This window comes from Salvia miltiorrhiza, chromosome 5 (genome assembly GCF_028751815.1).
Source record: "Salvia miltiorrhiza cultivar Shanhuang (shh) chromosome 5, IMPLAD_Smil_shh, whole genome shotgun sequence".
NCBI lineage: Eukaryota > Viridiplantae > Streptophyta > Magnoliopsida > Lamiales > Lamiaceae > Salvia > Salvia miltiorrhiza.
This window is the reverse complement of record NC_080391.1, coordinates 8,491,435-8,516,033: the sequence shown is the minus strand read 5'-3', so window position 1 is coordinate 8,516,033 and position 24,599 is coordinate 8,491,435. Positions and strand designations below refer to the sequence as shown.

General features: G+C 35.9%; 5 protein-coding genes across 5 annotated transcripts; 2 read left to right on the top strand and 3 right to left on the bottom strand.

Annotated features, from left to right (window-relative positions):
• The first annotated feature begins 3,862 nt into the window (after positions 1–3,862).
• LOC131025479 (non-specific lipid-transfer protein-like) lies at positions 3,863–4,376 on the top strand. The gene is made up of 2 exons (XM_057955274.1): positions 3,863–4,184; positions 4,342–4,376. The coding sequence occupies exons 1-2, from the start codon at positions 3,863–3,865 to the stop codon at positions 4,374–4,376; spliced, it is 357 nt and encodes a 118-aa protein (XP_057811257.1).
• Positions 4,377–7,954: 3,578 nt separating this feature from the next.
• LOC130985777 (non-specific lipid-transfer protein 1-like) lies at positions 7,955–8,648 on the top strand. The gene is made up of 2 exons (XM_057908899.1): positions 7,955–8,365; positions 8,518–8,648. The coding sequence occupies exons 1-2, from the start codon at positions 8,037–8,039 to the stop codon at positions 8,522–8,524; spliced, it is 336 nt and encodes a 111-aa protein (XP_057764882.1). The 5' UTR covers positions 7,955–8,036; the 3' UTR covers positions 8,525–8,648.
• A 2,065-nt stretch (positions 8,649–10,713) lies between these two features.
• LOC130985760 (probable dolichyl-diphosphooligosaccharide--protein glycosyltransferase subunit 3) lies at positions 10,714–11,985 on the bottom strand. The gene has a single exon (XM_057908877.1). The coding sequence runs from the start codon at positions 11,863–11,865 to the stop codon at positions 10,831–10,833; it is 1,035 nt and encodes a 344-aa protein (XP_057764860.1). The 5' UTR covers positions 11,866–11,985; the 3' UTR covers positions 10,714–10,830.
• Positions 11,986–12,058: 73 nt separating this feature from the next.
• On the bottom strand, positions 12,059–14,109 carry LOC130985747 (pentatricopeptide repeat-containing protein At4g21170). Its single transcript, XM_057908854.1, has one exon. The coding sequence runs from the start codon at positions 14,077–14,079 to the stop codon at positions 12,331–12,333; it is 1,749 nt and encodes a 582-aa protein (XP_057764837.1). The 5' UTR covers positions 14,080–14,109; the 3' UTR covers positions 12,059–12,330.
• Positions 14,110–18,601: 4,492 nt separating this feature from the next.
• LOC130985758 (thiamine thiazole synthase 2, chloroplastic) lies at positions 18,602–20,132 on the bottom strand. Its single transcript, XM_057908876.1, has 2 exons — positions 18,967–20,132; positions 18,602–18,891 (listed from the first exon to the last, which is right to left on the bottom strand). Exons 1-2 carry the CDS (start codon positions 19,855–19,857, stop codon positions 18,739–18,741), a joined length of 1,044 nt encoding a protein of 347 aa, XP_057764859.1. The 5' UTR covers positions 19,858–20,132; the 3' UTR covers positions 18,602–18,738.
• Between the last annotated feature and the right edge of the window lie 4,467 nt (positions 20,133–24,599).

Below are 24,599 nucleotides of genomic sequence, written 5' to 3'. Positions count from 1 at the left end.
CCAATTAAATTAGAATCCAATAATCCCCATATTTTAGAAGAGAGAAAAGTTACATATAAAAAAAAATTAATTACTTCAACACCCTCAGCATTAGAAATGCATTAATTAAATATTAAAAAAATAAACGATCTTAACCGTCCAACTTTTTATTATCTACAATTGAAAATTATTTTTTCATACTCCTACAGAGAAGAAAAGTTCTCATATGATTCTATCTATACATATAAAGGACAGATAACAATTGTATTAGCATTTAGTACAATTTTTTTAAAATTCCTATATTAATTTTTTTATTAATTTTCTCAAAGATCTTCAATCTCACGTCGACTTTTTATAAAAAATTATCAAACGAAATATTATAGTATAAAAAGATATTTTTTATTATTCCAACCAAAAATTAATATTTAATTGATAAAAATAATTCTATTATATTAAAATAAATTAATTAAAAAATAATTTATATACAGATACTTTCATTCATAAAATAATTTAAATTGCGTCATAAAATAATTTCCGTCGAATTTTAACGAATTATGCGAATAGTCATGTAATTATACATGAAAACATATGAATAAGGATAAACAATGCAAAGAATGATATGCATTATTGTTTATTTAACAGGAAGCCCACTAAAATCCGACCAGCAAAGCACATCCCAACTGTCAGTAACTAACATGATGTTTGTTTCTTGAACTCTTAATAATGCCCACCCATTTTGCACAAAATCTTCAATTTATTGCAAATTGCAGTTTTCTATGATAAATTCGTTCCATGCCTACATCACCGATCACCATCCCGTTAATAAAATCCTCCTCCCCTTTAGTTTGTACACAATAATTGCCAGATATGTAGATTGTTATGATATTCTCTTATTATTTATGTAGATTCTTCTCCTTTTATTTTAATGCTTACTATATATTCAGATTATTTTCATTGTTGCAACCACGTTATGGTGGTTGTGTTGCTTGCAATGCAGCACACATAAATTTCATATTTCTTGACATGGCAATTTGTTGGTCACATTCAGACAGTTAATTTGTGATCGTATCTTGAATACTTTTAATGATCAGATTTCTTGTAGAACCAGCAATTAGTGCGTCTTATGTTTTTTTTAAATATTTTAAGAATGTATGTCCTGGTGCTCATCAAACTGGTTTTACACGCAGATGTTATATTTAATTAGTTGATAAATGATACATGATCTCGTGAGTAGAGATATCATTCAAGCTCGAAATCTATGGACTAGGCCCAAATCTGATTACTACATCTTCAACTCTACAAAAGAGCGAGGGTGATTTTAAAATGTGAATTTTCTTGAACCTTGTAAAAGGAGCAAGGGTGAATTTTCTTCAACCCCTACAAAAAACAAGGGTGATCAAATCTGCGAACTTTAAGATGATGGAGTTTTTCGTGTGCCTTAATTTCATTGAGTTGGCTACTCACTAACTTTAGCATTCACTTGTTTTCATGTGCTGTAATTTTATCAAGTTATCTTTTCACTAGTTTCAGCATTCGCTTGTGTTATTTGAGAATCTGTACAAAAATTGCATTTTATAATATGGAGGATCATATTTTGAGTTCGGAGGGACCTGTTCGCAATTAATCAAAGGCGAAGGGATTTAGAGGATGTTTGGCTAAGCTTATTTTAAAGAGCTTATAAGCTATTGGAGCTTATAAGATGTTTCAAGAGCTTATAAGATGTAGTTTTCTTAGAGCTTATGAGTTGTCAATGTGTTTGGATAATTGAGCTTATAAGCTAGAGAGAGAAAATATTTTTTTAGAGAGAAAAAATCGAAGAGAAATGAACTTAAATGATATATGATGAAAATAATAAATTATAGTTGAAAAATATTTGTAAAATAATTATTACATATGAGATTATAAAAAAATAAGTTGGGGTAGAGGAACTTATTTTTTGGGGAGCTTAAATTTAGAGCTTATAAGCTGTTAGGAGCTTATTTTGTCAAACACTTTGAAGGAGCTTATAAGCTCCTGAACAGCTTATAAGCTGTTTTGAGGAGCTTATAAGCTCAGCCAAACACCCTCTTAGTTGTGTAAATTCGGCTGTTATATCATGACCGTTGGATCTAATACAAGGGTTGCATTTAAGGGGTTAAGGGGTTAAGAAAGTTAGTTATAACTAACTTGAGAGCTCGTCTTTCTTATTGAACTCGCGATATGTTTGCTAATACAAAGAGAATCAAGATTTGAATTAAAGAAAGAGTTTTCACCGTTTAAAGTTTGGGTTTTAGGCGAATCATTCTGTTCTTGTTCATTTACTTCTCTTATTCTCAATTAGTTGAATAAAAGGATCTCAGTTTCTTGTCTCGTAAATGTAGGTTGAAAAACTGAACCACTCAAAATTCTTGCGTCGATTTCTTAACAACATGTTTTTGGCATTCCTTTTTTTATATTCAGCATTCGCATATTTTCGGCATTGGCCATTTTGCCTTCAGCATTCGCCTATTTCAGCAATCGTATATTTTTGGCATTCGCCTGTTTTGATGGATCAACCTTGATGGATCAACCTTGATGACCACGACCTTGATATTCATTTGATCAATTCCAGGGTTGTTCACATCCTTTACTTCAGCGGTCGAATCTAATCTCTGCTGCATCATTTATTAGATTACATGAAAAATTGTTACCAATGGAACACCAAGCGGTGTGAATTTCTGTCTATGAACAATGAGGTTCAAAGTTCAAACTCCACCGCTCCCCCTTTTCCAAGATTAGGAAAATTTTGGAGTGATACGTGGCTTAACTGAGCATAGAAGCTGCTAACAACACATAATATCTATTCTTAAAAAATAAGTCAATTGTAAATTGTTAAAATTATATGGGCTTCTAATAAAGGATGATAAATGGGCTTGTAAAACTATATCAAACCTTAGCCTTAAAAGAAATTCATTAAGGCCCAATCTATAATAATTATGGGGAATGATTTATTCATTTCATAGCTCAAATTAGTATAAGGCCTAATGAAAAATATTCATGGCCCAAATTAAATTGAAATACTTGAGAACATAAATTATATTTTAAAGGCATAAGTTATAGTTCAAAGTCATACATCTAACTAGGAGTGCGATTAAACAAATTATAAACTTTATATAAAATAAAATTTTCAATAACTTCATAAGAATTAAAATTGAAATAATTCAAAGATGAATAATTTCAAATAAATAAATTGATATCGAGTTGTCACCAAATTCATGGCAAAAATTATGTAAACATAAAACCTCGCACCTAAACATTTTCATATCAGCTTTCTTTTTTTGTTTATCTATTGTTCTAACTGATGACACATTCTATTATTTTTTAAAATCAAATTTAGATTAGTTACTTTCAAATTTTAGATTTCTTAATATTATATTATTTGAGAAATTATATCCAACGTACGGTTGATTTAGAAAATATATTAAAATAATAGATATAAATAAAATTAAACTTGCACCAATCAAAATTTATTACTATTAATTAAAATAACTCATAATTGTCCATGAGAATTGATATAATCTTTGTTAGTAAATATAAATAAAAAAGTTAAAAGTTTCTGATTTGGGGTTATAACTTTTTCCATGTCCCAATGCGACTTTTTCCTCACTAAAGCCAATTATATATCAATCTACAAAGCTCATCTCAATGAATGAAAGATTTCAAATTAGTTCTACTTTCCAAGACACCAAACCTTATCTCCACTATCAAGAAATTGAAGTTAAGGTAATCCATGCACCTAATCTCACCTTTGAGGCTTTTACACCCTCTATAAATAGAGTACTAGGTCGAACACATCAGAAGCAGAAAAAACAACCTACGAGAGTTGCATATAATAAAGATTAGAAAGAATTAGCAGGCAACTAAGATGGCAGCATTATGGATTGTGGGATTATTGATTGTGGCATCGGCGGCAAGCCATGCAAATGCAGTGTCATGCCCACAAGCCCTGGCAATGCTGCTGCCGTGCAAAGATTATCTGGTGGGGCAGTCGCCTACGCTGACGGCTCCGTGCTGTCAGGCGGCTAGCCAGCTCAACGGCATGGTCCATAGCAAACCCGAACTCAGAGACTTGTGCAGCTGTCTCAAGCAAGCCGCCACCTCCTTGCATGTCAAGGCCGACCGAGCTAAATCTCTTCCTCAGAACTGCCATATCCAAGTTCCTGTGCCTATTGACCCTAATGTCGACTGTTCTCGGTAACCAATATCATTTCATCAATTTCGCATTATAAATTTAATGTCCTTTTCTTTGAGACAATGCATATATATACACCATTTATTAATTACTATTATTACTAATAGAGTATCTTGGCTTCTTACTTACCTATAATTCTTTATATTTTGCAGCATATGATCCGTACGTGCTTGATGGAAGAAGCTAACCTGGTTTCAAAAAATTGACTGCAGAAATTAGTTAGGTCGCCAAATTAGAGTACCAATAAATCTGCAGCTTTTAGTTTTATGGACGACCATGTATCGAGGAATTAACATGGATTATTGAAGAAATTGTTGTTATTATTTCGTAAAACGCTCTGTTGTTTTATTTCATTTTGCATATATGTCTGTGAATCTATTAATTTATAGTCAAGGCTTGACCCAAAAAATTAATTTAATTCAACAACTAAGGGTTTTAATTATGGTAACTACAACTTTTTGAAGTATTTGTTAATTAATTACCCAAAAAAAAAAATACATCTTCCTCCGGATTTCTATTTGTTAGAATTCAGTTATCAAGAATATTTAAAACTCGATCATGAGTCAGTTGAGTTGATACAGATTAACTAACTGAAGTTAAGTTGACCGAGATCCAAATAAATTGGTCTAACAGAAAGTTCATTTAACAATTCTACTGACTGTTCGTAAGCTGGTCAATTGAACTAACTGATGTGTAGAATGTGGTGGTTGGTTAACTCCCTTTTAGAAAATCTTTTTAAATTATCTTTTCAGCTTAGCCAGACTTCAATTTATGATCAGCGACTTGACTCAGTCTAATGAAGTATGCTTGATGAGGATGGAATTATGGCCCAAATAAAATACGCTAAATCCACCTAAGCCCCAAATATAAGTTGTATAGAACTAAAAATAAACTATATATTATATTCGTATTATTTTGATATTGTCGAAGGTTTAAAAGCCACATTTGGCAAATCTGAAGCAACTACAAATTCAAGTCCAATAGAGTTGAGTATTATAATCAGGCTGAGCTCGGACAAGTCTGAAGAAAGAGAGAATCCAGATCTGAGGATGAAAGTCAAAGTTAAAGAAGTAACAAACATACAGAGCAGATCCGAAGATTAGTCAGAGCTGACTACTATTGCAAGATCTGAAAGTTAGAAGATATATGCATTTAAATTGACCGAGATTTCTATTTGTTAGAATTCAGTTATCAAGAATATTTAAAACTCGATCATGAGTCAGTTGAGTTGATACAGATTAACTAACTGAAGTTAAGTTGACCGAGATCCAAATAAATTGGTCTAACAGAAAGTTCATTTAACAATCCTACTGACTGTTCGTAAGCTGGTCAATTGAACTAACTGATGTGTAGAATGTGGTGGTTGGTTAACTCCCTTTTAGAAAATCTTTTTAAATTATCTTTACAGCTTAGCCAGACTTCAATTTATGATCAGCGACTTGACTCAGTCTAATGAAGTATGCTTGATGAGGATGGAATTATGGCCCAAATAAAATACGCTAAATCCACCTAAGCCCCAAATATAAGTCGTATAAAACTAAAAATAAACTATATATTATATTCGTATTATTTTGATATTGTCGAAGGTTTAAAAGCCACATTTGGCAAATCTGAAGCAACTACAAATTCAAGTCCAATAGAGTTGAGTATTATAATCAGGCTGAGCTGGGACAAGTCTGAAGAAAGAGAGAATCCAGATCTGAGGATGAAAGTCAAAGTTAAAGAAGTAACAAACATACAGAGCATATCCGAAGATTAGTCAGAGCTGACTACTATTGCAAGATCTAAAAGTTAGAAGATATATGCATTTTTACCTCTTTTATCTAGATCAATTACTCTTTTTCCTTTCTGGTGTTTTTTCCACTGGATTTTTGCCTAAAAGGTTTTAACGAAACTTGGGCCAAGGAACCTATATCAATGGGCCATTGGTATATTAGGGTTTAGCTAGGTTTAGGAGGTAACTTATAAATAGAGAGAAAATATTCAAATGTAATTTAACTAACTATTCATTCATTCAAAAGATATACAAAAGTAGATACTCCTTATTCCTTTACAAGCTTTTCCACTTTCTTCTTGTTTTTGGGCTAGATTCATCTCGAACTCATCAATGCTAAATTGGAGTTTTCGATGCTTGTGCTGATTGTGATATAAGGCCAGTTTGCAGATCAGATAAATAAATATAAAATGCAGAAAGTATGAATGCAATCAGTTTTATGTACGTGGTTCAGAGAACACTCCTACGTCCACAGTCTGGGTTTACAGGAGATTCCACTAACTTCGAATTCTTTGTTTTAAAGCTGTAAATCGGTTGATCAATCAGTTACGTTTAGACTGTTCCATTGGTTATGTGGCCGTGACCGTTCAAGCAATTTCCTCGACTGCACCCAAATACAATCCTTCATTTTTCAGACTACAATCTTGTAGTTTACTTGTTTATTTCCTTCTAACACTAACACCTAAATCGTTTACACAAGGTGAAAGGTTTTCAAGATGAGATTCCAATTAATTAAAGAGCACACTGCTACAATAAGAACAGTGAATTTGATGGTGTGCTCAAATCTAGGCTTGAGATATAGAAAATATTTTCCTATAATTATGAGAATGTTTGTATAATAACATTACTAATGCCCTATTTACTTGACAATTTATTTTATACTCCTACAATATGGGCCTTAAGATACTACGAAAGCCCAATTAGCCAATCTGTTTATTCCGTTATCATTACCAAGTCACCGCTGTACTTCAGCAATCTTACCCCTACAGGCTACTACGATAAAGAAAGCCCGATTTTCGTTGCATCAGTTATCATGATATTTTAATTATGTTTATAATAAATCTATGAATAATATTTCTTTTATACTATAATAATTATCAAAGCACTAGTAGTATCTGATAGAATTCTTTGTTCACATAAATTACTACTTTTTGTTTGTAAAATACTAAAATTAATTTTAGAATTACAGTTCAATGAATTTGATTTGATGTAAATTTTGTTAGAATTTAATTTTCTTAGAATTCATGGAAAAAATTATGTAAAAATAAAACCTAGCACACAAACATTTTCATATCAGATTTAATTATATTTTGCTTTTTTTCCGAACGTGGTGACACTAGCTAATAATTAAGTTCTATTTTTATTTTTTTTAATAATTAAATTTAGATAAGTTCTTTTCAAATTTAATATTTCTTAAAATTAAATCCAACTTACGGTTGATTTAGAAAATATATTAAAATAATAGATATAGATAAAATTTAACTGGCACCCATCAAAACTTATTATTAATTAATATAATCTTTGTTAGTAAATGTAAATAAAAAAAGTTAAAAGTTTCTGATTTGGGGTTATAACTTTGTCCATGTCCCAATGCGACCTTTTCCTCACTAAAGCCAATTATATACTCCCTCCGTCCCACTCCAATAGGCTCACTTCATTTGGGCACGGAGATTAAGAAAACTTACTTTTTAGTAGAAAAGTGGTAGTAAAGTGGTGTGGTCCACACCAATTGAGTACAATTTTTTTACCTAAAAAGGAAACTGAGCCTATTGGAGTGGGACAACCCAAAAAGGAAACTGAGCCTATTGGAGTGGGACGGAGGGAATATCAATCTACAAAGCTCATCTCAATGAATGAAAGATTTCAAATTAGTTCTACTTTCCAAGACACCAAACCTTATCTCCACTATCAAGAAATTAAAGTTAATGTAATCCATGCACCAAATCTCACCTCTGAGGCTTTTACACCCATTATAAATACAGTACTAGGTAGAACACATCACAAGCAGAAAAAACAACCTACGACAGTTACATAATATATAGATTAGAAAGAATTAACAGGTAGCTAGCTAAGATGGCAGCATTGTGGATTGTGGGATTATTGATTGTGGCATCGGCGGCAAGCCATGCAAATGCAGTGTCATGCCCACAAGCCCTGGCAATGCTGCTGCCGTGCAAAGATTATCTGGTGGGGCAGTCGCCTACGTTGACGGCTCCGTGCTGTCAGGCGGCTAGCCAGCTCAACGGCATGGTCCATAGCAAACCCGAACTCAGAGACTTGTGCAGCTATCTCAAGCAAGCCGCCGCCTCCTTGCATGTCATAGCCGACCGAGCTAAATCTCTTCCTCAGAACTGCCATATCCAAGTTCCTGTGCCTATTGACCCTAATGTCGACTGTTCTCGGTAACCAATATCATTTCATCAATTTCGCATTATAAAATTAATGTCGTTTTCTTGGAGACAATGCATGCATATATATACACCATTTATTACTATTATTACTATAATAGAGTATCTTGGCTTCTTACTTACCTATAATTCTTTATATTTTGCAGCATATGATCCGTGCTTGATGGAAGAAGCTAACCCGGTTTCAAAGAATTGACTGCAGAAATTAGTTAGGTCGCCAAATTAGAGTATCAATAAATCTGCAGCTTTTAGTTTTATGGACGACCATGTATCGAGGAATTAACATGGATTATTGAAGAAATTGTCACAAGTTCTATTTTATTGTGCGTATATGTCTTTGCGAATCTATTAAGTATAGTCAAGGCTTGACCCAAAAAAAATTTAATTCAACAACTTAAGGCACCTACAACTTTTGGAAGTATTCAGTTACCAAAAATCTTTTAAACTCGATCCAGAAATGAAAAATATTCAAGAAATAGAAAAATGAATGTGATTTGGTTATAGAAAGGAAGGATTTATTTATCTCGATGAAAATTACACCACAGTTTCCTAAATAGAAAACAACTCATAGTTCACAAGCCAAGAACACTGATTACTAATTCCCCTTCTTTCTCTATTGTAACTGCTTGCTCGATAAATTATTTCCTACAATGTCGTAATTTCACAGTGTAATTGCAATTAATATTGAGGCAGTATCGCATCCCATGCATTAGGATCGATGAAATTTACCATTACTTCTAAGCAAGTAAAACCTAATTTGATTAACATCTAAATTAAGATGAATTAAAGTTTTATTGATGAAAAAGGAAAAAAAAACCCTAAAGCAAACTGATGAGGAGTAATATGTGCAGAGCAGAGGAACGATCTTTACCAGAGGAACGGACCTCGCCAGAGGAACGGATGTAGTCAGAGAAACGGTCCTCACTAGAGAAACGGCCTTCGCCAGAGAAGTCATGAGGAATGGCCCTTGCCAGAGAAATCACCAAAGTGCAGAGGAATCGCCCGCCTGAGGGCAAATTTACCATCATACCCTCGACCACGCAGGGAGCATGTTTTAGCGGCGAAATTACTATTTTACCCCTAACATGTAATCTATAAATAGCCATGCACACGCACTCTGTAAACTACGCTATCTTTACTTTCAATACTACAGCAACTTATTCTCGTGCTCTCAGCAATTCAACTACTTTCTCTCACTTTTCCGATCAAACACTAGGTATAATTCATGATTCAACGACAACTCACCGATTAATCCTTTACTCGTTCATTTATAATTCACCACAAACCCATCGAGAGCACAAGAACGCAAAGTCGTAAATTGATGGCACTAAAGAAATAGGCATACAGAATTGTAAATTAGAAACTACAACACAACTTTGCATCAATAAATTAAAAACGTAAACATCAGAAGAACATATCCCTAGCATCGTAAAAGAAACTAGTTAGAAAACAAGATTAACAGAAAAATAATTGAATTAAATAAATAGATAAAACTCGAAGATGAATCTACGATGAACAACTCAAATCCAGAATAAATCTTTTCATAAAATAAATCTAAGCTATAGAACTAAAAAATAAAGGAAAATAAAGTAAAACTAAAACCTAGGTAATGAATTGTGTCTTGTAAAGTTGTATTTGGGATCCTATATATAGGCACAGGGGAAAAACTTAGTAAAAAATTATGAAAATACATAATAAAATCAATCCAGACTGAAGGCAAATGAAAACAGCGATCTAATTCGTCGGTCATCTTTGCACTGAAAAATCAATAAAATCGGCGACTATTTTGGAGGTCGTCTGTCATTGCTGGACGCAACTTTCTTGTTTTGATCATATCTATTTTATTTGAACTTCGATTTAAAATTCGTTTACGTTCACGAACTCGTATCGAAATGATCTACAACTCTCATTCAGACAATTTTATCTAATTCAGCTTCAAATTTTTTCTGTAAATTTAAGTAAATTACGAGCAAGTATCACGTTTCACAAGATAAGCAATTTAAGTATAAAACAATTATCATACATTCAATTCTCTATAAAATTGACATCTTAAGAATGTTACAAATCATATAAAAATGAGTGTTATCAGTTTTTATGATGAATGATTGAGATTTAAAAATACTCGAATTTATCTTTTCTTGTGTATTATTATAAATCAAAAACATGATTTATGCTTGAAGAAATATAAAAAGCAAGTGAAAAGACAATTTAAGTATAAAATATGATTTCATGCCTGAATTTGAGTTTGATGTAAATAATTGAAGTAAAATTAGTGTTTAAATTTGATGTAAAGTGTTGGAGATGGTGTAATAGGAGCACCACGCACGCATATTGAAGCCTCGGAGTGTATATGATATTGTAAGTTTAAGTAAACAAATCAAAGCTGTAGTTACATCTGACCAAAGCATGCAACAGATTGGAAACTCAGTAAAAAAAATAATAATAAATGATGAGCAATATCAATGCGAGGCGGAGCGCCACCAGTAGGCATGACTGCGGTACCCAGTCTTCCAGTTATTCAAATAAATGAGCTGCCGGACCGCCCACCACGAGAGCAGCAAAGCCAGGATCATGCTTATCCTCTGCCACTTGGTATCCCTTACTCGAACAAGCACGTGACACACAAACGCCAGCAGCAGCCCCACCACCGTGTACAGGAAACCCACGATGAAGCCCTCCGCCCCCAACTGCACCCCCGCCCCCTGGTAGAACAACATCACCGTCTCCCCATCCCTCCTGTCCACTATGAACATCGGCGCCTTCCGAATTATATTGAACATCGTCCCCGATACGCTGAAGAAGTAGACGAAAACCGCCCCCGCCATCCACGTGCTCTTCTCATGCACCATGCTTTTCCCCGATGCTAACTTCCTCACCGCATACGGAGCCCATATCACCGCACCAACCATCACCAATATCATCTGTGTTCTCGACACAACAGGGGGGCGATTGATCGGCCCCACGGAGATGCCGGTTTCGGATTCAATCAGCTCGCCCATGGCATCCACCAAGCTCGAAAAATGCGCGGCGTCGAGTTTGATGGAATCTGATTTCAGATCGGCGGCGGCGGAGGGGACCAGGCGGATGTGGGGGAGGGTGTTGACGTCGAAGAGGGCGAATGTGGCCTGAGATTCCTCCACTTCCACGTCGAAGAAGAAGAGTAGAGATCGGGACTTGTTGTCCGGGTTGTTGGCCAGGAAGGAGGAGGAGACCAGGGAGAATTCGGATTTGAGAGTCGGGAGGGCGAGCTCCGATCTCGAATGGAGCTTCTTCGCGTCGAAGAAGACGACCAAGTGGAAGGGCCGGGGAGAGGGGAGGGAGTGGATGCGGCGGAGGAGGGTGTCGTTCAGGCGGATGACGCCGCTGGAGGAGGACGACTGGAGGGCCGAGAGCGATGCGGTAATGGAGTTTGAGGACGACCCGCGCGGTGTCGAGAGACAGAGGAGGAAGAGGAGAAGGAACAAGCCGTCGCCGCCGTTTGTAGGGGGAGCCATTTGTGTCAGACTCCTAAATTGCTCCGATTTAGTTTTTGTGTGTAAAGCAACTAAAATAAATTCGAGAATATATATAATTCTGTCCTTGATCCTTTCTTCTCTGTTTCTGTTACCAAAAGATTTGCCATATTTTACGTTAATTTATTTTCAATATCTTGACGTTTCATTATAGTGTGACTATGCTTCAAATTAATTACTCAAATCAAAAGTGGCGACATGCCGTAAATATCACCAAGTTTTTAGCTTACAAGTACAAAAACAAAAGGATACTACTGAATTACAAAAAGGAAAAACAGAAGAAAATCAGAGTGAGAGCAAAGGATAAATTAAGGCATAAATAGCCAAAGGACAGAGGGATCACTCACAAAAATTTAGTCCTTCTCATCTTACTGTACAATTAGAAATTGTAAGAGTCACATTGCATCTCTCTAACAGGAGATGAATCATTGAAGAATCCTCGACGATTCATCTGAAACCTGTGATTAACCTCTTATACGTTATTTGATCAGGCTTGAGCCCCAATTCCAACATTTCATCATGCAATTTCATGGCTATCCTCATTTCCTTTTCGTGGCAGAGACCTCTTATCATGAGTACAAAACTTTCACTATCCACTGTTTTGCATGTCTTCATATAATCAAACAACCTTATCGCTTCTTCACTTCTCCTCCTTTTAAATAATGCAGCAACAAGTATGTTATATGTTGCCGTTGCCAAAGTGCCCTTCAACTCCTCCAACTTACAATGCAGCAAAATCGCTCTATCAATCTGTCTGGTTGAGCAGTAATGTCTCACGAAAGAGCCACAGCACACAGGATCGAGCAACCATCCTTGATCCAGAATCAAGTCCAATAGTTCCTCTGCCTCTCGCCATTGCCGCTCTGCACACTGTTTATGGACATAGTTAGAAAGTTCTTTGGCCGGAGATATGGATACGACGCCCCTTCTTATTATATCAACTAACAAGTTGCTGATTTGCAACGACGGCTTCTGTTGGCAAAGAGTAATCAGAAACTCATTGTAACAACTCTTACTTAATAAAATTTGCTTGCCCTGCATGATGTTATACAACTCAATTGCATCCTCCACTCTACTTTCCTCGCACAGCAACGCCATAAACATACACTCATACGTAGCATGCTCTAGTTCGGCTTTAGCATCACAAGCCCTCTTGAAGAACAGATCCATTGCAAATGTTTTTCCCACACCACAAAGCTTCTTGATGGTCAGATCATAATCAGAAGCATGAGGTTTTGAGATATGCCCCTTCTCTACCATAAAAGATAACACATTCTCAATCACTTGTCTATTATTATACCTGCAAGCACCATCTAGAATCGAGCTGTAAGTACGAAAACTCGGCTCAATTCCTTTACCAATAGATTCACGCAGATAATCGAAAGCAGCTCCAAAATCTCCTCTTTTGCTATAACCATCAATTATCAAATCGAACATCTCACGAGTGTATACTCCCACATCAAACATTCTACCAATCCTCTCAAACTTCCCATCTTTATAAAAAATCTTCGCAATCAGAGACCACGTAGAATGGTTCCCTGAAATCCCATCTCTAATAATCGAAGCATAAAAGCACCATGCTAACCTCAGTTCATTCTTATCAACCAAAAATTTCAATAATTTATTACTGGCATCCACACTCAATCGAACCCCATTCTTCCTAACCATCAGATAAAACTCCAAGCTTTGAAAATACATTTGTTCGCTGTAATAACATTCAATTACATGATTCAAAACCGGGGATATATTCTGAAAGTCGGCATTTCGGCGCGGTTGGAACAAAGAAACAATCGTGGCTGGTGGGTAATCTAGAACAATGGAATTCAAGATTGGCTTACCAAGCTTAGACAATTCGGACCCGAATAGTATTCGGGTGAGCTCGCATCGAGCAGCGATGTCGGGCTTGAAATCGAGGTTTTCCCGCGCCCAATTGAAGAAATCGAAACAGAGTTTTGGTTGGGTTCGGATTCTATTCAAGATTTGGTGAAACAGAGATGGTGTTAAATTGGACGAAATTTGAAGGGGTTTGAGGAGTGAAGCCCATAATTTGGGGTGTCTCTGCAAGACAACTGTGGATGCTTGCGAAACTAATTGGGTTTGATTGATTTGGGTTCTCCAATTGGAACTCGAGCTTTCGCTTGTAGTTCTGAAGAATTTTGACACATTTGGATTATCGGGAAGTTTGTTTATGCGCATTTTCGAGGCTGCTGAAGAAATAGAGCATCAAGAGTCGGGGTGTATAAGACGGGAAGCTAATTCAAATAGTTAATCGAATAATTGCAAAGAAGTCCTTTATGTGTTGTTCAATGTGTAAGAATTCCCCATAATATGAGAAAGTGGCCTTAAAACTCCGTTTCGTGAAAATACTCAAATATCGCACTTCTTCTAAGTTTTGTGGGCAAGCCCGATTGTTACCCAAAAACTTAAAAACAAAAAACACACTTAAACGACTGGGTTTTAAAAATATTGAAATTGAAATAATAAAAATAAAAATTATTTACTAAGATAAAAAAAAAAAAAAATTAACTATACATACTATTTTACCTTTTAGATAAAAATTTAAAAATTATCTATTAATTGTTTAATTGTGATTCAAGTTTTTAGGTTCGAATTCACAAACAAGACTATTTCTAATTGTGAATTTAACTTTAAAACTCAAATTCATAATCAATATTATTTCTAGTTGTGAATTCTTGTTTTAAATCTCAAATTCACAATCAACCCTACTTATATATAGTTGTGAATTATAGATTTAAAATTCAAAATGACAACTAATTTATATTTAAGTTATGAATTATAATTAAAAACCTCCAATTTACAAACAATATTATTCATAATTGTGAATTCTAACTTTAAAACTCGAATTCACAACCACCATATATTAAAAAAAACAACGTCGTTTTTCCCAATTTATAATTCCGAATTGCTAAGGGGCAAGTTGCCACTCCCCTGCCACTTCATCCACCATCGATTTCAGAAGATTGAATCTCCTCCATCGCCTCCGCATCGTCAACGACGAAGTCTTTGTCCACATGGATTAGATTGATCAGCACGAGCCGGTCGTCGGTTTCGCGGCTAGGAAATAGTCGTGGCACCTCACTTTCTCCTATCTGATTATCCGTCATTTGTCACTTGCACAATATTTCCCCATCACTCGTGCCAACCATGAGATCGGGGCGGAACCGCCTGTGACTACGGGAGAGCGCGAGTGAGACGCCATTTCCTGAAAATGAACCATAATTTTCTGATGATGAACCTAATTTTCTTTTAATTTCATACAAAACGACTTAATTTCCTTTTAAATTGGACGACGTCATTTTGTTTAATTGTTCGGTGTGTCCAACGTGTCATTTCTGATAGGAATGTCAGATTTAAATTTGGAAAAATCGACGATCGAACCAAAATTAGAAAATAAAAATAAAAAGATTTTATATCCTAAGGAAAGAAAAAGCTCAAGTGCAATTCCCAAATTCCTGAAAACGATTTTTAATTTTTAGGCAATTAACTCATTTATCTCTCTACTTCTATCAATTTTCTCTCTTTGCTTTGATCAATTTTCACATTCTTTTTTTTAGATTCGTTTCTAAAAATGATCAAATTAGAATTCATGGAAAAATATTTAACATGCATCTTATATTCGGCAGTCGTTACATAATCTTGATTTTCGTCATCGTTATAAATTCGATGTTTTGGTAAAAACTCACACACCAGTTAATTAAATAAATAATACTTTCTCTGTTTCGTTATTCTTGTCTCATTTACCCTTTTGAATTATCTCATTATTATTGTTATAAAAGGTAATTAGCCTTTTAAAAAGTGTGAATTCTATAAATTTTAACTAATGTGCACTTTCTCATTAATTCTCTTGGCCAAATTTTTTGAAGCAACAATATAAAGATGGTAAGAGTATAATTTCATTTGGAAAATAAGAAACAAAATTTTAAAATAAAGAATAGGGGATGTAGATTATTAATTTTAGTGGGCACATGTAGAGGTGTGCAAAGACCGACCAAACCAATAAAAAAATTAACCAAATCGAACCATTTTCGGTTGATTTTTTTTTTTTTTTTGGTTCAATTGATTCGATTAATTTATAGAAAATTTTTCAATTGAATAATGAATTTGTATTGTTCTTTTAAACTTTTTAATTATTATTTATTTTTGAAATATTGGATTTTGAATTTGAATTACATTTATTGGTTGAAATATTAATGATTAAATTCTAAATTTATAGGTGAAAAAGTAAAAATTTATAGAAATAAATCGATCGATTCAGTTTGATCGGTCGAAAATCGAGATTTTGACTATTTGATTTTCAGTCGGTGTATTTTCTGAGGTGGTGATCGGTCGATGATGCACACCCCTATACACATGTCAATATTTTGTTTACACTCTTAGAGCACTTGTCAAATAGTAGTATATGTTTACTCTAAGAGCATCTCCAAAGGTGCCTCTATTGTAGAGGGCCTTTCACACTATTGTAGAGTTAAAATGTAGAGTTTTTGAATTTTCATCTCCAACAATCAACTCTATATTTCCCTCTACAATGGAATGTTTCATTTTTATGCTTTTTATTATTATATTATTTTGTCAATTTAATTACTATATATCATATATATTTATAAATAATTATATATATATATATATTCATTTATTTAATTATATTTAAATTTAAATATAAATTAATTTAAATATTTTTAATAAAAAATAATTAATTAAGTGCTATATTTAAATAAAGCGACATTGGAGGATCAGGAAGCGACGTTGGAGGATGTGGAAGTGATCTTGGACCTTACTAGAATTTATTAATATTATTAGTTTAATGTTATTGTCTTTTTATAATGTAATTTATATTATTGTATTTTTATGTTGCAATTTTATGTTATTGTGTTTTTATAATGTGATTTATATTATTGTATTTTTAAATTTTATATAATATCTTTTAGATTTTGTATATATTATATTATTTTAAAACTATAAATAGATTAATAAATCAAACAAAATTAAGCATTTTTTTAAGAGTGATGCTAAATAGCCACATTGTGGCCACCCACAATTTACCTAAATAGAAAATAATTTAATTTATTTAACTTATTTTATAAAATAAAAATAAGATTTAGTTATTTTATCGTATTCTCTACATTGTAGTTATTTTTTTGTAATTTTTTGATAACTTTTTATTTTTATTAAAAAATAAATTAAAAATAAAAATTTTTTAAAAAATGAAAAATAAATACAATGTAAAGAATATAATAAAATAACTAAATTCAATTTTTATTTTAATAAATAAATTAAATAAATCAAGATTTTTCTTATTATACTAGTTTATGAGTGATTGTATAAATTTATTATTTTTCTTAAAGTAAAATAGAAGATAAATATAATAAAAAAATAAAAAAGTGAAAAGAAAAAAAAAATTAAACTTAACGGATACTATTCAGACCCTCTAAAATAGAGTAGAGTGCAGGGAATTGTTGGAGAATGATTCAACGGCAAAATAGTGGCCACCGCTATTTTGGCGGGCCCTCTAAGAACATTTTTGAGATTAAAGAAGTGACACATGTCAATCAAGCGTTTACTCTGAGAACACTTGTCGAATATCCATATGAACAGTGGAGATGCATTTACACTAAAGCCAGCATGGAATTTTTCATGCATTTGTAAGCTTCGTTGCCACCGGTGACCAAATTTCTGCACTATATCAGTAAGCACTACTCACTAAGCAAAATCTGGTGTGGGTGGGAGTATGGGAGTATAGTGTAACACCATAATAGAAGTTTTAAAGAAAAATAAAAATTTGTTCCCCAAACATCTTTCTGAGGGATGATGATACAAATTTTAATAAAAATTAATTATGTATTTGATGAATGGAGAATAAATCTCATTGAAGATTGAAGATTGTAAAAGTAATAGTGAATGCAATTATTTTTAAAAGTAGGTTAAGAACATGTTTTGAAGACGATTCAAAATAAAAAGAGATTGGAATAGAGGAAGTAGTATAACATGAAATCTAATTAAATTTAACGGAGAATCATGAAAAGCCCCAATTTAATACAGAGAGATTGAGTACTTATTATCTTCACCGAAAAAAAAAACAAACAACCGCACACAATATGTGAGACTTACTAAAGTTAGAAAAAGAAAAAAATAATCTTCATTTCACATCAGACAACAGAAGAAAATTTGGATTCCGGCACGGAATTTCATTAGACGAGCAAAAATCAGGGGTGAAACAAAGAAAAGGTAAAAAACACAATGAAGTTCGTAAAATGTACTCAAAACATATTAGGTTTCGTCTTAATTTTACGAATAGAAGTTCAATGAAACATTGTTAGCACACAACTCCAAATTTTCATTTCATTTAATCTTCGTTTCTCTTCACTCCTATTCCTAGGGTTTTTCCACAAGAATTAGATATTAAAATCAGTTGTGATTTTGTAAACGTACTAATTTCTGATTGAGAACATTTCTCCCTTTTCTTCTTTCAGGTAGATATATGTATGTGGCTTAATTGTTTATGTTCCAGTTCTGAAATAAATAATTTGATGCAATGCATTAATGGATGGAAAGAATTGAATAGATAAGAATGACATTGTAATACGGCCTGCGTATCATGGATTTGATCTTTTACTAGATGAAGCATATAATATTGTATGGGGGAGTTTGATTCTGCTATCATGTGTGCAGTATGCGGCGAATGAAGGAAATATGAAACAGATTATCTAATAAAGCCCAACTGCCAAAGAAATGATGTCGGGATAAATCTAATTTATTAGAAATCATAACAACACAACAAAAAAGGCTGATGTTTTTTTAACACAGAGATGAACACAAAACCCAGGAATTCTCATAGATTTATGCCTCCACGACGTCGGACTCCGCCGACGCAAAAACGAGTTCCGGCTGAGAAGCCTCAACTCCGTCCAAGGCATTCGGCAGCCCCAACGCCCTCAACGCCAAGTGCGCCGCCTTCTGCCCGGAAATCATCATGGCCCCGAATGTGGGTCCCTGCAGATAAAAATCCCCATTAGAAGATGATTTTGAAACTGAATTGAGGTTTAATTAATGAATGCGGTTAATTACCATTCTGGGGGCGCCGTCGATTTCGGCGACTTCCATGCCGGTGATGATCATCCCGGGCACGACCTCCCTAGTGAGCCTAACAATGGCGTCCTCGGCGGTGTTCATGTCGAGGGCCTTCATCCCGGGCACGCTGTCGATCATTCCGATGCTCTTCAAGCGCTTGACGCCGGTGGCGCCGAAGGGGCCGTCGTGGCCGCAGGAGCTGACGACGATCTTGGCCTCCATGACGTTGGGGTCCATACACGATTGTGTGTCGTGGTTCATGGAGACGAGGGCCCAGTTGGTGACGACGCCGCCGACCCTGCCGCCCTTGACGATGAGGTCCTCGGCGGCCACGGCGTTGAAGAGCTTGACGTTGGGGCGGGCGAGGAGCTTGCTCATGATGGTGGAGGTGAAGAGGGCGGCGTGCTTGATCACCACGTAGTCGTCCTGCTCGTCATACTCGATCTCCAGCTCGTCCAGGAACCTGTGGGCCGGCTTGCGGACCACCATGGCGGAGAACAGCTGCCCGCCCAGCCACGCGCCGCCGCCGGGGCTCACGGACTGCTCGATGATGGCGATGTTGATGTTGGGGTTCTTGCTCAGCTCGTACGCGCAAGAGAGCCCCGCAGAGCCGGCGCCCACCACCACCACGTCGGTGTCGGCGTAGGTGATCATGTCCGTCATGTATCTCCTCGTCATCTCGCGGGAGACCACTGACTCCTTGATCGGCTGGAATTTGAAGTTGTCCAGGTCGTAGGCGGCGGACATGGTCACTGAGAGGCTCTGGGGGGCGGATTTCAGGGGCTGGGCGGCGCGTGTTGCCACGGGGGAGCCATGGAAGGAGGACTTGTTGTCGAAGAACTGGGTTTTAGAGAGGGAGGAGGTGAGGGTTGTGGCCATGGCTGCCATTGATTCACTACCGGAAAAGAGTTTATTTGAGAGAGAGAAAGAGGTAGTGTTGAGTGAGGATTATTGATAATTGTTGATGAGGAGCGTGTGTGAATATATATGGCGGAAACGATCCACAGCTAAAAAAATCAAGGAGAAAAGATCTCAAGGTGTGTGGGGTTAAATTAAAGTGCGACGAAGATAAAATTTGAACGATTCACAATGCCTCTGCGGGATACGATCCTCTACTGCCCTTGCATAGCAGTGTGCTGTGCAGCCATTAAACTGTGTCGTTTTGCAGATCTTTTTCCTCCTTAAAAAAAAAAGAACTACTAATAATTTTCTTTTTTCTTGCACTTTCAAAAATCAAGATCACTTTTTCATTGGCACTGATGCGAAACATATCCGAGATATTTGGAAACATCTAATTTTTAGTAAATCATTTTATTCAGATGTAATTTTTTCATAATATCGGTCTATTATAACATTTCATTTTTCTCTTTTGATCATTTTAATATGGTTTTATTTTATTTATATACTTTGGGTTTACTATTGTGGTTTACTTTTATTATTAAGGTTTATTGACATTTTTTTCCTCTCAAACTGCACTTATTATTTTAAGATAGATTATAGTATTTGTTTTCAAATTATAAATGAAATTTCTATATTTGCAATTGAATTTTATAATTTATCAAAGGAAAAAATATATATATACAGACGTCAAAATGCCACAGTTTCATGCTTAATATGTGCAACAGCACACTCTGTTGTGCAAGGGAGCACAGCAGAGGATCCTATCCCAATATACAAATTCAAGATCTTTCCATCTAGCTTGATTTTTTTTCTTCCTTATTATAAGGTGTTACGGTTACTACACTTTCATATGGCCTACGAAATGGAACATCAATGGGTCGATCATATTGTACGTATCTTACTTTTTTGAAAATATAGTACAAAATTTCTATAAATAACTATTGGGAAAAAAAATGACGTTAGCAAAATATCCGTGTTTATGTTTATATATGCCATCCCCGTCATAAAATCCAAATTCTAGCGAGTAAGAGAACGGGAAGCTCAAACAGTATTTTAGCTTTAACTAATAAATTTATTTGCAAATTTAAAAGAATATTCTTACTATATTCCTACTCGTATCAATATTTATTATCTTCAAGTAAGACAGACAAATCCTGCGTATCGAATCGTTGTCGGGTCGACACGATAACGATATGACACAATAAGATTAAACACGAACACGATCTCTTAAAAAATTGCTCAACACGGACACAACACGATATACATAAACATGACACAAAAACATGAATTGAATCGTGTTGATACGATATGATAACGCACGAAAACGACACGATCTAGTAAAAACTTGATTAAATAAAAATAAGAATTAAAATAAATAAGAAAGGGTATGAAATTTGTGTTCCTTAATAGCAAAACAAAGGATGAGATTAGAAAAAAAGTTTTTAAATAGTCAAAACTTCTAATTTTAAAACAAGTATATAATAAAAATAATAATATTAATTTTAACGGGTTACATGAACCCGACACCAAATTATCGTGTCCTTATCAGGTCAACACGATAAGGATACGAACCTATAAAGTTTGACACTAACCCATTAATTTTGTGCAGTTTCGTATCGTACTTTCGTATCGTGTCCAATATTGTCAGCCCCATCTTCAATCATACTTTGATACTTATATATGTTATTGTGTCAATAGGCAAAATTGCCCACTTTGTTAAGTGTGAAATTAAAAATGTCACTTCTTATAAAACTTGATCATATGCCCAAATTAAAGTGAATAGTCAAAATTGCCCTTGACTGTTGATGGTTTTGCATCAACTTTTGTGTAAGATCTTACACTTTTCTGACACAAGTACAAATGTGTAAGAAAAATGTAAGAAAAAGTAGTTTGTTGTCGGAAAGTAGGTTGCCACCCGAGCGGCAAGCTACTTTTTTTATTGAAAATTTTAATTTGCTACAAGAAAAAGTAGGTTGTCAACCGGAAAAGTAGCTTGCTGCCCGGGCGACAACATACTTTTCCGACAACTGATTATTTTTTTATCTTGCAAGTATACTGATTGAGATATGAAGGATAATTTAGGTATTTTGGGCATATGATCAAGTTTTTATAACAAGTGGACATTTTTAATTTTTGACTTAACAAAGTTGATGAGGAGTAATATGTGCAGAGTAGGGAAGGAATACGAATCAGAGGAATCGACCCCATTGGCGGGACGAATATGGCAGAGGAGATACACTCGCCAGAGAAGTCACCATCGTCAGGGAAGTCATCGTCATCAGAGAAGTCAACTCCATCAGAGAAGTCACCATCCTCAGAGAAGTCCTCCACACCAGAGAAGTCATCCACGTCAGAGGAGTCCTTCACGCCAGAGAAGTCATTACCGCCAGAGGAGACGCCCTTGCCAGAGAAGACGTGTTTACCAGAAGAATCACCTCCACCAGAGATGTCAACATCACCAGAGAAGACGCCTTCGCCAGAGAAGACATTTCCATCAGAGGAGCCAACAAACGCGCGGGAAGGTCTCCCGCATATTATCGAAATTACCAGCGTACCCTTCCATCACGCAAGACACATGCACCGCAGATGTTTTTACTATTTTACCCCTCCGCTTGTAAATCTATAAATAGGGCCCGAGCTCGTGTACTGTGACTTATGCTATCTCATATTTTCGAATACAATAGTTGTTTTCTTTCTCGTGCAAGGTTTCCGATCAGCTATTTTTACTCTTTCCAGCCTTCTCGACTAGGTAGAATTTTATGTTTTCCCTTTATAGATTTAGGTGTTGGTTACGTTAAATACCAACTGGCGCCGTCTGTGGGAAAGCTACTGAATTAAGACGTGAGGTTACGGTCGCCGACGTACGCAGATCTGTGAATCCAATCGGATTTGCGGGCGTTGGCACCGATTGGTCCGATAATCCGGACACCCAGCTGTGTTTAATCGGTTAAATTGCGTTTTTTGGTTTAAAATGTTGTTAATCTGCTGAGCTCTGCGTTGATTTGTGTTTTGGGTGCATGGGGAAAGGTGGCAACGGGCGTAAAACATGAATCAGGAGAAATTTACGTTTATTTACCGCTTGTTTGGGGTAGTTATCTGCGAATAAAGGGTTCTCTTGTAGAATTGAGGTTTTTCTTCGCCGATCTAATGTTTTGCATGAGGAAATTGTAATTGGGTGCTCTGTTCCGATTGTGTTCGTCGTTTTCTTACGGATCCCCGATATTTTGGGTTTATGTTGCTTGTACGTGGTTGTTTTGCATGTTAATGCGATAATTGTGGGCGATCTTCGTGTTTTATCTTGTTTTCGGTGGAGCGTGTGGTTATTACTGTTAATTCATGAGTTCGCATCGATAGTACGCCGATTAGTACTTGGCTTCTGTTGTGCTCGGGTTCGCGTTGTTAATCCGTGGGTATTCTTTGTTTGCGATTGATAATTACCGTTACTTCCTATGTTTTGGTGACTAATCCTCGCTTTGTATCGTTGAATCGGGGGTGATAATCTGTTTCTGGTATGTTGGTTCTGTGCCGTGAGTTTACAGATGATTTTCGTTTAAGGAAGGGTATTTAGGGGTGTTTCTCATGATTTTCGTGGCTAATCTTCGATTTCGATGGTTGAATTGGGAAGTTATGCTCTGTTCCTGATATATTGGGGTTTTTTGCCATGGATATGTGGGTTTTTGTGGCTCATCTTCGATTTCAAGGGTATTTATTGTCGTTGATGCGAGGGCTTTACCTCAATAATATGATAATTAGCACTTTGTCTTTGTTGTGGTGAGATTCATATTGTTGTTTTGTGGACGATCTTCACTTATGGGAAACTATTATTCATGTTCTCCATGTTTTCCTTGACTAATCTTCGTATTATGGTAGTATTTTACATAATTCTTTTTGTTATCATGTTTAATGAATCGTGCTAACATGTCTTCTGGTGGTTGCTCTGTTTGTACTTATCTCTGGGTATCTCGCGTCTGCTGGATTTTACTGAGGGCTCTGTTTTTCTCAATCTATACTCTGGGTTTATTTTCCAGAGTGTAGAATTACTCGGAACTTTTTAACGGTCTTTGTACCGGTGCTCGGGATTCTTTATTGGATTTCTTATATTGGGACTCCCATCGGTAACGGAGGGTTTGTTCTTTTGTCCTTGGGACTTTTCTCACTTTGCTTACATGTAGGTACTATGGGATCGTCAGATGCTCACCGCAACCTGGAGAAAGAGTTCGACTCCGCTGCTCTCACCACTGAGGTGCCTGCCTCCTTGTTCACTGGCCTACAGGGCAATGCTACCTTCACTGCCCCACCAGGGTTTCAGGCTATCTCCGCCACTCCGTTGACAGGGTTGAATGCAAGCCTCCAGAGATCTGCTCTGGTGACTCCAGGATCTGACATGCCATGCTTAACTCCCGCGCCTGGAGCGGGACAACTTACGTTTGGGTCAATGGAACAGATGATGGCGCTGCTTCACTACTCCGCTGTGCGTCAAGCACTAGGAACTCCCATGTTGTCCACTGTTCCCACTGTAGCTCCACTGGTGGGAACGGCTACTTTGCAGGGCACTGAGGCCCCACCTCCCGCTGCTCAGGAGGTAAACACTTTGGCAATCAACAGACAGGCGGTGATGCCCTTGGAAGTGCAAGGGGACCCGGCTGATAAGGAAGTGGAAAGAAGACCAGAGGGGAGCCGGGTCAGACTCAACAGTGTTGTGAGAAAGGAGAGGGTTGACGAGTCTGATA

Excerpts from the sequence above, each read along its gene's own strand:
- LOC130985760 (XM_057908877.1), bottom strand. The coding sequence starts at position 11,865 with ATGGCTCCCCCTACAAACGGCGGCGACGGCTTGTTCCTTCTCCTCTTC.
- LOC130985777 (XM_057908899.1), top strand. The coding sequence starts at position 8,037 with ATGGCAGCATTGTGGATTGTGGGATTATTGATTGTGGCATCGGCGGCA.
- LOC130985747 (XM_057908854.1), bottom strand. The coding sequence starts at position 14,079 with ATGCGCATAAACAAACTTCCCGATAATCCAAATGTGTCAAAATTCTTC.
- LOC131025479 (XM_057955274.1), top strand. The coding sequence starts at position 3,863 with ATGGCAGCATTATGGATTGTGGGATTATTGATTGTGGCATCGGCGGCA. Across the intron at positions 4,185-4,341 it reads TATTGACCCTAATGTCGACT|CATATGATCCGTACGTGCTT; the intron begins GTTCTCGGTAAC and ends TATATTTTGCAG.
- LOC130985758 (XM_057908876.1), bottom strand. The coding sequence starts at position 19,857 with ATGGCAGCCATGGCCACAACCCTCACCTCCTCCCTCTCTAAAACCCAG. Across the intron at positions 18,892-18,966 it reads TCGACGGCGCCCCCAGAATG|GGACCCACATTCGGGGCCAT; the intron begins GTAATTAACCGC and ends TTTTATCTGCAG.